Source organism: Chiloscyllium plagiosum, chromosome 34 (genome assembly GCF_004010195.1).
Source record: "Chiloscyllium plagiosum isolate BGI_BamShark_2017 chromosome 34, ASM401019v2, whole genome shotgun sequence".
NCBI lineage: Eukaryota > Metazoa > Chordata > Chondrichthyes > Orectolobiformes > Hemiscylliidae > Chiloscyllium > Chiloscyllium plagiosum.
Window position 1 is genome coordinate 182,416 of NC_057743.1, and position 13,071 is coordinate 195,486.

The following is a 13,071-nucleotide window of genomic DNA, read 5'->3' on the forward strand; positions in this document are numbered from 1 at the left end:
GTGTTGTTTCTTTAAGATGAATCCAGAAAGTTGTAGGCAAGTGAGCATGATGCATTTTGGGAGGTGAAATACAAGAGGAAAGTAGTAAATGGCAGAACTCTATCTGTAGTGGACTCTGTATCAATGTTCCTAACAGAGATCTTATGGTAGGAAAGGCCAGAGGCTCCTTGTGAGTGGTAACACAAGATGATAAGGTGGAGAAGAAAGTAAATCGCATTCTCACCTTCCTCAGTCAGGCAGGGCAATAAGTGTAAAGGTTGGCAAGTCAGGTTGCAGTTATATAAAACTGTATTCAGGTCACATTTGGAGTATGGTATGTGGTTCTCGTTACCACATCATAGGAAGGATCAGGAGGCTAATGAGGGGGCAAAAGAGGTTTACCAGGATGGTGCCTCAGTTGGAGTGTATTAGCATTCAAGAGGAGATTGAACAAACTTGAATTGTCTTCACTTCAGTAGAGGAGGCCGATTAGAAGTATATAGAATCACGAGAGGCGTGGATTGGCTGGATAGTTAGTTTTTTTCCGAGGGTGAAAATGTCAAATAGTAGGGAGCATAGATTTAAAAGAGATAAGCAAGGCAAGGTTTTTTTTTGAAAAGAGGATGGTAGTCACCTGGAATGCCAGGGGAAGTGATAGAAACAGATACAATAGCAATGTTTAAGAGGCATTTAGATAGACACATGACAGACAGAGAATAGAGGGATATGGACTACATGCACAGATAAGATTAGTTTAGGATAGCATCATGGTCAGTGCAGATGTGGTGGGGCAAAGGGCTGTTTTAGTGCTGTACCGTTTTACATTCATTTAAATTTAACTTACCCATCTGAAACCTTACAATATCAGCCCTTTTCACAAGTCTGTACTTTCAAGTTTAATCAGTTCAACAAACAATGTCATCCACAAATTTTAACCTGGAACAAAAACAAATTGCTGGAAAACTCAGCAGGTCCAGCAGCATACATAGGGGGAAAAAAAAGCAGAGTTAAATGTTTCAAGTTCAGTGATGATTCTTCATTATTTGTTCTATTTATGACCTGGATTTCATTCTTTGCCCACCCCAGTCCAATACAGTTTCCTCCACTTCAAAGTTAAAAATCACAACACCAGGTTATAGCACAACAGGTTTATTTGGGGAATACAAGCTTTCGGTGCACTGCTCCATCAGGTGGTTGTGGAGCACAAGATCATAAGACACAGAATTTATAGCAAGAGAGATTACAGTGTCAGTGACATTGAACAAACCTGGATTGTTCAATGTAACATTAACACTAATCTTGCTGTAAATTCCGTGTCTTATGATCTTATACAACCACCTAAAGGAATGGCACTCTGAAAGCTAGTGCTTCCAAATAAACCTGTTGGACTTTTACCTGATGTTGTGATTTTTAATCTCATTCTTTGAAATCGTGCATTGTATTACCATTATCCTTACAGCTGCAATGCGATGTTCAGTTATAATCAGTGAGACACAAGGAAAACACCAGTAAATATGTGAGGTCTCCACCAATTTAAAGCACTTTTAGTAGAAAAAGGTCTATTTTATACAAATAGCAGTATGTAGAAACAGGCACTCAGATTATTCTCAGATTTGTGGATAGACATTCAGTTATATAGAACATTACAGTGCTACTTCCTCATTCCCTGTGCCTTCTGCTCACAGCATCGGTGATAAGTTTAAACCAAACCCACCTTACAGCCATACACACTTGTGATTAGGAACAGCACACTCTTGGTTAATGCACAGTCCAAGTATTTGGCTACTGCAATATTTTTAGGTGTGTTGGAACATTCCTTAAAAAGCATTTTCCCTTTCATGCCTGCCTCTCAAATGTAGCCAAACTCCTTAGTGCAGACAGTGTTCAAGCCCCTGCCCTATATTGGGTTTAGATTGGTAGTACCAATATGCTGGGAACCCTGGCACAGTTCTTCAGCTGCCAAATGGGTTCTATTTTGCAGAATAGATTAGCAACAATCTGTCCCATCCCTGACGATCCTTCTCTAACTTCATGAGAAAGTCTAATCTGCTGCCTTAATTGTTTAGAAGCAGAGCTAAACTGCTCAGTAAGTCTCTGAGCCTCAAACAAGATAAAAATTCCTGGCTTCCAGAACTTTCCCCCAGTTTGTTTAATAAACATACTGACCTTCTAGGAGTATGTATTTAACATTAATGGACATTCTGTTCAGCTAGCCTGGGGCAGTCCATTTTGAACAATTCACTTACCAGTCTTGCTGTCAGCTTATCCCAATATCACAACTAGCTCCAAAAGCAGCAAAATCACAAACAGCCATCCAAAAACAAGAAAAATGATCTGCAGCTATTCAACCACAATAGTCAACATCTCTGCTTCAGTCATGCTTTTTGGAGTTTAGGTTTGAATTTTTCTGCGGTCATCGAAGAGATGTTTCACCATGTAGACTTGGACAATTGATACCACCAACATCACTCCTAGATTGACAGCTGACCAGAAATTGACTCTACCCAAGTTGCTCTCTTGCAGGTTGCGATCCCGTGCCTCGAAGGCTCGGAGAATAGCCTGAATCTGCACACTTTTTGTCAGCTTTGTGTTCATATTTCCAATCGACTCCTGAAAAAGAGTGATCAACAGTTACTGAAGGATGTGCTGACTGTAGCCAGCAAGTATAAACCATTGCAAAGGTGAAGAAAAGATTTACATTAGCATTTAAGAAGCTTTAATTATAGACTAGAAACATCAGAAAACTGGATAAATGAGGTTCAATAAACAAGGTGTTCCAATTAGGAATTCCCTCCCTAAGAGCATTGTGGGTCAACTCACAAAAGTTGAGCTATAGCAGTTCAAGAAAAGAGAACACCATGACCTTCTCAAGGGCAACTAGGAACAGGCAATAAATGCTGACCCAGCCAGCAATGCCCATATCCCACAAATACATTTTTAAAAAGTAGAGAGGGAACCACTTTGCATTAGTTGGAGTTGTAAATGGACTTTATGAATTTCAAGATGGTGGGAGGCATAAGGAAACACTGTTTTTCCCCCTATAGGAGAAAAGGTCATTAGGATAAAGGAATTACTTACAAGGAACAATAGAAACTGGATAAATATTTGAAAGGGAATATTTAGGTCTCATGGACCAAAAGGTTTCTTTTGTGCTAAAAGATTATGTTTTTATGCTTCCCTTAAACAGCTTTTCCTGCTACAGTTAAATTTTAAACGTCTAAGTTTCAGCTTCTGAACTATTACCTCACCTGGGCATATTTACCCTATTCATTATCTGTTTCTCCATCACCTCCTCTTCTACCCATTCCTCCCAGAAGTGTGCAAAAGACATCATTCTGGGGAAGAATTTGCAATCAAACCTATTTTTAGACTTTCCAATACTCCATTTCATTTCCATAGCATCTGGCAGTACTCACTCACACAACTGGGCGGCACGGTGGCCCAGTGGTTAGCACTGCTGCCTCGCAGCGCCAGAGACCCGGGTTCAATTCCCGCCTCAGGCGACTGACTGTGTGGAGTTTGCACATTCTCCCCGTGTCTGCGTGGGTTTGCTCCGGTTTCCTCCCACAGTCCAAAGATGTGCAGGTTAGGTGAATTGGCCATGTTAAATTGTCCGTAGTGTTAGGTAAGGGGTAAATGTAGGGGTATGGGTGGTTTGCGCTTCGGCGGGTCGGTGTGGACTTGTTGGGCCGAAGGGCCTGTTTCCACACTGTAAAGTAATCTAATCTAATCTAAAAAAAAAACTAGTGAGCTTTAGGCATGATGTGTTTGCTGACTTACCTTGATATCATCTATTTTAATATCCAACAGCTCTTCTGGTTCCACAATCTCTGACCAGTCCTCCTCAGCATCGTCAAAAATCACTTCAAAGAAGACCAGCTTCTCAGAAATGGTACTAAAAGAATTGTCAAAGCAGATTTTGTAGTCACCGATAATTGTAGGCTCAATCCTGTAAAGCACATTGGATAAAGTGAGTTTGGAGTTCATTTCACCTTGCTGCTCCAGACAATAACCAGCTAAAAGACAAATAAAAAATATATTCAAATTGCAGCAGAACTGCAAGCAAACAAACCTCTTTATTACAGCACCTTTAATTTATGAAAACTTGCAGGTAGCTCATGGGAATAATTATCAGACAGAAATGTTATACAGTCAAAGAAAATATCAGAGTAATGATCAAACAGGTAGATTAAGAAGCAATAAGGAGGCAGGCAGAATGGTTTAGTGAATTCCAAAGCTTTGGGTTGTCAACTGTTGACTGCGTAGCTAATGGTGGAGTTATCACAATCAGGGATGCACAAGTGACCAGACTTGGAAGAAGTAGAGAGATCATGGAAGATTTTAGTGGACGAGAGAGATACGGAAAGTTTTTTAAAAAAGGAATTTGAAATGATACAAGTTTAAAATTAGCTATAAATCAAGAAATGAGTCAACACAAGTCATCCAGCATAGCATTTCCACAGAATAATACTGAAAGGAGTAGCAGTAGGCCATTCAACAGCTTGTGCCTTTACCATTATTCCAATAAAATCTTGCCTGATCTGATCGGAGATTCCACTCCACTTTCCTGACTGGCTTCCTTAACTCTCCTAGATCAAAAATCTGTCTAACTCAGCCTGAAATAAATCAAGTAACCCAGACTGTACTTCCTAGAATGGGGTAGAATCATCCTTGTGGGAGAAAGTGAGGACTGCAGATGCTGGAGATCAGAGCTGAAAATGTGTTGCTGGAAAAGCGCAGCAGGTCAGGCAGCATCCAGGGAGGAGAATCTGCCTGACCTGCTGCGCTTTTCCAGCAACACATTTTCAGCTAGAATCATCCTTGTTGACCATATTTAACAAATGAACATCAGAATTTGTTTTATATAAATGATGGATCATATTTCTATTCTTAACCCATTTGTTTCTAAAGTACACAAACAGACCCAATTAAGGTACTGCATTCAGGAATCCTTCTCTAATGAGAGGTTCACATAATAGCCATATGCTTTTTGAAGACAAATGCGCAGTCTATACTGGAAAAAACAGTCAAAGTGGACAAAAATATTTTACTCCAGGCCAGGCCTCTTCCACAACAAGCACTAGAATCTGCAGTAAATGAACCTTGGACATCAAGGTTCCAGCTACGTTCAGTACCCAAAATGTTGAGTTGTGCAGTTTTACAAGGATCCCACTGTGTGTTTAGCTAGTTGACTTTCACATCACGGAGTTATAACAGAGAATTCAAACAGGATTCCTGCCCTTTCTGATTGTGTTTGCAAACTGCACGCATGGGGGAGGATAGGATTAAGTTTCACTTGGCCCAAGCTCCATCAATGCCTTGCCTCACTGGAGAACAAGATCGGACAGTCAGAACTGGGGATCTTTGCTGACGATGGCACAGTGTTCAGCACCATTCACAACTCCTCAGATACTGAAGCACTTTGTGTCCATATACATCACATCCTGAAAAATATCCATGGCTGAAAAGTGCCAAGTAACATTCATACCACACAAAATGCTAGGCAATGACAATTGCTGACGAGAAAATCTCGCATTAGCCCTTTTTAAATTCAATGGTATTACCATCCCTGAATCCCCAACTATCAATATCCTGGGGGCTACTACTGACCAAAAACCAAACTGTATTAGTTATACCTGCCCACACTTTGGAAAATTTGATCACAACACTGTGTTCCTTCTCCCAGTTTACAAGCAGAAGTTGAAACAAGAGGACCCATCATAGAAAGTAGTACAGTGCTGGTCTGAAGCAGCAGAAGAGCTTCTCTGGGACTACTTGGAATTGGTGGACCAGACCATTTTCAAGAATTCAGTGGACAAGCTGGACAAGTACGCCATCACGGACTTCACTAGCAAGTGCATAGAGGGCTGTGTGCCAAAGAAGTCAATCCATATATTTCCCAATTGGAAACCATGAATAAACCAGAAAATCCACTTCCTACTGAAGACCAGGTGCGTGGCATTCAAGTCAACCCAACCCTGTACAGAACATCCTGATACAACCTCCGCAAGACCATCAGAAATGCCAAGAGGTCATACCAGACCAGGCCCGAGGCCCAAACTAACCACGAGGGCACCAGCTGCCCGTGGCAAGGCTTGCACAACATAACAGGATACAAAATGGAGCAGAACAGAATAGCAAACAAAAACAGATCCCTCCCTGACATGCTCAATGTTGTTTATGCTCGGTTCAAGTAGAACACCAGTGGCAGTGTCACCTATCCTGACAAACCCAGATACACCTGTTCCCTCAGTCACTGTTACTGAGGTCTTAGACTCCCTACTGTATGCAAACACGCTCTTCAGCCCAAAAAGACCACACTGACCCTCCAAAGAGTAACCCACCCAGACCCATTGCCCTACCCTATATTTACGCCAGACTAATGCACCTAACACTTATGGGGCAATCTAGCATGGCCAATTCACCTAAACTGCACATCTTTGGACTGTGGTAGGAAACTGTAGCACCCGGAGAAACCCCACGAGACACAGGGGGAACATGCAAACTCTACACACAGAAACAGTCACCAAAGGCAGGAATTGAACCCGGGCCCCTGGCGCTGTGAATCAGCAGTGCTAACCACTGAACCATCGTCCCACACCATGCCAAAGCTCAGATCGGCCTTCTTGAGAACGTGAACCCGAGGGAAGTGACTGGCCCACAGGAGAATTCCCTGGCCGTCTACTCAGAACCTGTGTGGACCAACTGGTGGGAGTTTTCACTGACATCTTTAACATCTCCTTGGCTACAATCTGAAGTCCCCACCTGCTCCAAGACTCCAAGAAAAAACATGCAGCATACCTCAATGACTACAACCCAGAGGCTCTGACCTCCATAGTCACAAAGTGCTTTGTGATGTTAGTCATGGCTTACCTTCCAGCCTGCCTCAGTCCCTTGCAATTTGCCTATCAGCAAAACAAGTCCACAGCAGGCGCCACTTCCCCACCTCTACACTGATCCCTGGAACATCCAGTTAATAAGGATACCTGCATCAAGCTACTACTTAAATCGACCACAGCTCCGCATTCAACACTATAATTCTAATTCCAAACTCATCTCAAAACGGAGACCTAGATCTTGGCTCTGCCCTCTGTAACTGGATCTTCAGCTTCCTGACCCACAGACCGCAATCAGTGAAGATAGACAACAGCATCTCCTCCATGATAATCCTCAACACTGGCACTTCACAAGGATGCATACTCAGCCCCTCACTGTATACCCTGTACAAGTTCACTAATGACACCACCAGTGTAGGCCTGATATCAAAAAATGAGTCAGAATACAGAAAGGAGATAGAATGCTTGGTGTCAAGATGTAATAATAACAACCTCTCTCTCAATGTCAGAGACAGTAAAGAACTGAAGATAGAATTCTGGAAGAAAGGAGGAAGACACTCCCCTATCGACACCAATGGAGTCGAGACAGAGATGGTCGAGAACATCAAGTTCCCAAGAGTGATGATAACCAACAATCAGTCCTGGATCACCCAAGTAGATGCGCCAATGAAAGCAACACAATGACACCTCTGCTTCCTCAGGAGGATAAAGGAAATTCAGCATGTCCAGAAGGACTCTCAACAACTTTTACAGATGCACTATAGAAAGCATTCTATCTGGATGCATTATGCCTTGGTCTGACAACTGCTCTCCCCAGAACCACAAGGGACTACAGAGAGTTGTATACACAGCCTAGACCATCACAAAAGCCAACCTCCCATCCATGGACTCCATCTATACTCCTCACTGCCATGGAATGGCTGCAAACATCAAAGTCCCCTCCCACCTCGGTAATACTGTCTCTAACTTCTTCCTTCACGTAGAAGATACAAAAGCTTAAACACACACCAACAGGATCAATAACAGCTTCTTCCCTGCTGTCATTAGAGACGTCCATTCAGTAGTCTAAATTCCAATCTAATGTTGATCTTGCTTTTGTGCACCTCCTGTGCAGCTGTAACACTGTATGCCTAGCTCTGCCTAAACACTATGACCTTTATGTCCTTGTATGTTATGATCCGTCTGTACTGCTCGCAAAACAAATCTTTTCACTCTACTTAAGTATCTGTGACAACAATAAATCAAATCTTTTAATACATTGGCTCGGAGAAGATCAGAATAGGAATAGTGCAGTAACTTACCTTCTGACTCCCCAAAGTCTGTGCACCATCTCCAAGACAATAGGGTGATGGAAAACTCCACACTTGTCTTGATGACTGTAGCTCCAACAAGAACCATGACACTACCCAGGACAAAATAATCTGCTTGATTGGCACCACATCCACTCCATGCACCTGCGGCACTCAGTAACAGCAGTGTGTGCTAATTTACCAGATGCGCTGTTGAAATTCAATAAGATTCCTTTGACAGCATCCTCCAAACCCATAACTACCGTGTAGGAGGATAAGGGAATACCTCCACCTGTAATTTCCCCTCCAATCCACTCACCGTCCTGACTTGGAAATATCTTGCTGTTCCTTCGGTATCACGGGGTCAAATCATGGAAGTCCATCTCGAATGGCATTGCGAGTCAACCTCCAGTCAAAGGCTGCAGTGGTTTAAGACAACAGCTCACCACCACCTTGTAAAGGGCAACTAGGACCAAAGTCTGGGCAAGCCACAGATACCCAAATTCCTCAAGTGAATAAAAGAAACTGCACACCCCCCATGAGTATTGGGTTATGACAGGATTGAGCACCTCTGGGCCACCCGGACGAACCAACCCAACCAACCTGTAGCACAGCATTTCAACTCCCCCTCCCACTCCACCGAGGATATGCAGGTCATTGGACTCATCCACCGCCAAACCACAACAACCCGACGGTCGGAGGAGGAGTGTCTTATCTTCCGACTGGGAACCCTCCAACCACAGGGGATGAACTTGGACTTCACCAGTTTCTTCATCCCCCCTCCCCCCACCTTGTCTCAGCCGGATCCCTCCAGCCCGGCACCGCCTTCCTGACCTGCAGTCTTCTTCTTGACCTCTCCGCCTCCATCCTACTCCGACCTATCACCCTCACCTTGACCTCTTTCCACCTATCACATTTCCAACGCCCCTCCTCCAAGTCCCTCCTCCCTACCTTTTATCTTCTCCTGCTGAACACTCTCTGCTCATTCCTGAAGAAGGGCCTGTGCCCGAAACGTCGAATCTCCTGTTCCCTGGATGCTGCCTGACCTGCTGTGCTGTTCCAGCAATAAAGTTTCAACTTTGATCTCCAGCATCTGCAGACCTCACTTTCTCCTCCAGGATTGAGTTCCACTAGGATTCTTTTTACAGCAAATTAGCTTGCCAAATTGAGATTGATCACCCTAATGGTCATTCCTTGTGGATCAGGATGTTGGTGAACTGCAATCCTGCTTCTACTTAGAGACATGAAGTCATGCAGCACAGAAACAGACCCTTCAGTCCAACTAATCTATGCCAGCCGTAGAACATGGAAAAGTACAGCACAGAACAGACCCTTCGGCCCACAATGTTGTGCGGAGGGTTATTCCTAATCTAAAATAAAATATCTTAACCTACGCACCCCTCAATTCACTGCTGAATATGTGCATGCCCAGCTGTCGCTTAAATGACCCTAATGACTCCGCTTCCACCACCACCGCTGGCAACGCATTCCATGCATTCACAACTCTCTGAGTAAAGAACCTACCTCTGACGTCTCCTCTATACCCTTCTCCTAATGTCTTAAACCAATGACCCCTCGTGCAAGTCAGTCCTGCCCTGGGGAAAAGTCTCTGGCTATTGACTCTATCCATGCCTCTCATTACCTTGTATACCTCGATCAGGTCATCTCTCTTTCTCCTCTCCAGAGAGAAAAGTCCAAGCTTAGTCAACCTCTCTTCATAAGGCAAGTCCTCTAGTCCAGGCAGCATCCTGGTAAACCTTCTTTGCACCCTCTCCAAAGCCTCTGTATATTTCCTATAATAGGGCAACCAGAACTGGACACAATATTCCAAGTGTGGTCTCACCAAGCACTTGTAGAGCTGCAGCAAAACCTCATGGCTCTTAAACTCGATCCCCTTCTTAATGAAAGTCAAAACACCATATGCTTTGTTGTGGTTCTGTTCGCCGAGCTGGATGTTTTTGTTGCAAACGTTTCGTCCCCTGGCTAGGCGACATCATCAGTGCTTGGGAGCCTCCTGCGAAGCGCTTCTTTGATGTTTCCTCCGGTGTTTATAGTGGCCTGTCCCTGCCGCTTCCGGTTGTCAGTTTCAGCTGTCCGCTGTAGTGGTTGGTGGAGGAGAAACATAAAAGAAAAACTAATAAGTTCAAGGCTGAAAGCTGAATCTGAGCTCAAGGATATTAGAGTCATAGAGTTATACAGCATAGAAACAGACCCTTCGGTCTAACTCGTCCATATAATATAGAACCTAGAACAGTACAGCCAATGATGTTGCACCGAACACAATGCCAAATTAAACTAATTCCCTCTGCCTGCCCTTGGTCCATATCCCTCCATTCCTTGCATATTCATGTGCCGATGTAAAAGTTTCTTAAATGCCCTATCTGCCTCCACCACCACCTCTAACAGTGCATTCCAGACTCCTACCACTCTCTGGCTCAGTGGTTAGCACTGCTGCCTCACAGCACCAAGGATCTGGGTTTGATTCCAGCCTCGGGTGACTGTCTGACTGGAGTTTGCACATTCTCCCCGTGTCTGCGTGACTTTCCTCTGGGTGCTCTGGTTTCCTCCTACAATCCAAAGATGTGCAGGTTAGGGCAATTAGCCGTACTAAATTGCCCATTGTGTTCAGGGATGTGTAAGTTAGGTGCATTAGTCTGAGGTAAATGTAGAATAATAGGGTCTGGGTGGGTTACTCTTTGGAGGGTCAGATTGGACTTGTTGGGCCAAATGGCCTGTTTGCACACTGTTAAGGATTTTATGATTCTATCTCCTTTGAGCTTTCCCCCTCTCACCTTGAATGCATGCCCCCTAGTTTTAGGCATTTAATTCGACTGGGACAACACTACTATCATAGGGCAAGCCAGACAGAGAACAGCCAGGGAATTCCTAGAGGCATGGCATTCATCCACAAACTCCATCAACAAACACATCGACCTGGACCCAATATACCAACCACTACAGCGGACAGCTGAAACTGACAACCGGAAGCGGCAGGGACAGACCACTATAAACACCGGAGGAAACATCAAAGAAGCGCTTCGCAGGAGGCTCCCAAGCACTGATGATGTCGCCCAGCCAGGGGACGAAACGTTTGCAACAAAAACTTCCAGCTCGGCGAACAGAACCACAACAACGAGCACCCGAGCTACAAATCTTCGCACAAACTTTGAACCATATGCTTTCTCAACAACCCTATCCACTTGGGTGGCAACTTTGAGGGATCTATGCACTTGAACACCAAGATCCCCCTGTTCCTCCTCACTGCCAAGAATCCTGTCTTTAATCCTATATTCAGCATTCCAGTTCAACCTTCCAAAATGCATCACTTCACATTTATCCAGATTGAACTCCATCTGCCATTTCTCAGCCCAGCTCTGCATCCTGTCTATGCCATGATGCAGTCTGCAATAGCCCTTGATACTATCAACGATACCTCCAATCTTTGTGTCATCGGCAAATTTACTAACCTACCCCTCAACCTCATCATCCAAGTCATTTATAAAAACTACAAACAGCAGAGGCCTAAGAACAGAGCCCTGTGGGACACCATTCACCACTGACCTCCTGGCAGAATACTTCCATCTACAACCACTCTCTGCCTTGTCAGCCAGCCAATTCTGAATCCAGATAGCCAAATCTCTCTCTATCCCACACCTCCTGACTTTATGAACGAGCCTACCATGGGAAACCTTATCAAATGCCTTGCTGAAGTCCATATACATCACATCCACTGCTCGACCTGTCTTGTCACCTCCTCAAAGAACTCAATAAGGTTTGTGAGGCATGACCTGCCCCTTGCAAAGCCATGCTGACTGCCTTTAATCACGCTATGCTTTTCCAAATAGTCATAAATCCTATCCCTCAGAATTCTTTCCAAAACCTTGCTGAACACAGATGCAAGACTGACTTGCCAGGGATTTCCCTATTCTCCTTCTTGAAAAGAGAAGCAACATTCGTCTCCCTCCAATCCTCCGATACAACTCCCGTGGAGAGTTGAGGAAGCAAAGATCTTTGCCGATTGCTTAGCAACCTCCTTTCTCGCTTCCCAGAGCAGCTTAAGATAAATCTGGTCTGGCCCTGGGGACTTCTCAATCTTATTGCTTGCCAAAATTTCCAGCACATCAACTTCTTCAATCTTGATCTGTTCAAGCCTGTATCCTAGCTCCTCAAAGTTCTCATTCACAACAAGGTCCCTTTCCTTCGTGAAAATTGAAGTAAAAAACTCATTTAAGGCTTCCCCTATCTGCTCAGACTCCACGCACAAGTTCCCTATGCTATCCCTGATCGACCCCACCATCTCCCTGATCATTCAGGGCGGCACGTGTGGGTGGCACAGTGGTTAGCACTGCTGCCTCACAGTGCCAGAGACCCGGGTTCAATTCCTGACTCAGGCGACTGTGTGGAGTTTGCACATTCTCCCCGTGTCTGCGTGGGTTTCCTCCGGGTGCTCCGGTTTCCTCCCACAGTCCAAAGATGTGCAGGTCAGGTGAATTAGCCATGCTAAATTGCCCGTAGTGTTAGGTAAGGGGTAAATGTAGGGGTATGGGTGGGTTGCGCTTCGGCGGGTCGGTGTGGACTTGTTGGGCCGAAGGGCCTGTTTCCACACTGTAAGTAATCTAATCTAATCTAATTCTCTTATTCCTCATGTATGAGTAAAATGCCTTTGGGTTCTCCTTAATCCTTCCTGCCAAACCTTTCTCGTGCCCCCTCCTGGCTCTCCTCAGTCCATTTAGAACATAGAACATAGAAGAATACAGCGCAGTACAGGCCCTTCGGCCCTCGATGTTGCGCCGATCCAAGCCCACCTAACCTACACTAGCCCACTATCCTCCATATGCCTATCCAAAGCCCGCTTAAATGCCCATAATGAGGAAGAGTCAACCACTGCTACTGGCAGGGCATTCCATAAACTCACGACTCGCTGAGTAAAGAAACAACCTCTAACATCTCTCCTATACCTACCCCCC

General features: G+C 44.5%; 1 protein-coding gene across 1 annotated transcript in view; it reads right to left on the reverse strand.

Moving 5' to 3' along the window:
• Positions 1 to 1,508: 1,508 nt before the first annotated feature.
• Positions 1,509 to 13,071, reverse strand: part of LOC122540163 (transmembrane emp24 domain-containing protein 1-like) — a 16,365-nt gene continuing 4,802 nt past the window's right edge. The window contains exons 3-4 of the mRNA XM_043675490.1: positions 3,760 to 3,928; positions 1,509 to 2,589 (exon numbers count right to left, since the gene is read on the reverse strand). Of these exons, the coding sequence (XP_043531425.1) occupies positions 2,371 to 2,589; positions 3,760 to 3,928 (388 nt within the window). The 3' untranslated portion in view covers positions 1,509 to 2,370. The remainder of the gene's footprint in view (positions 2,590 to 3,759; positions 3,929 to 13,071) is intronic.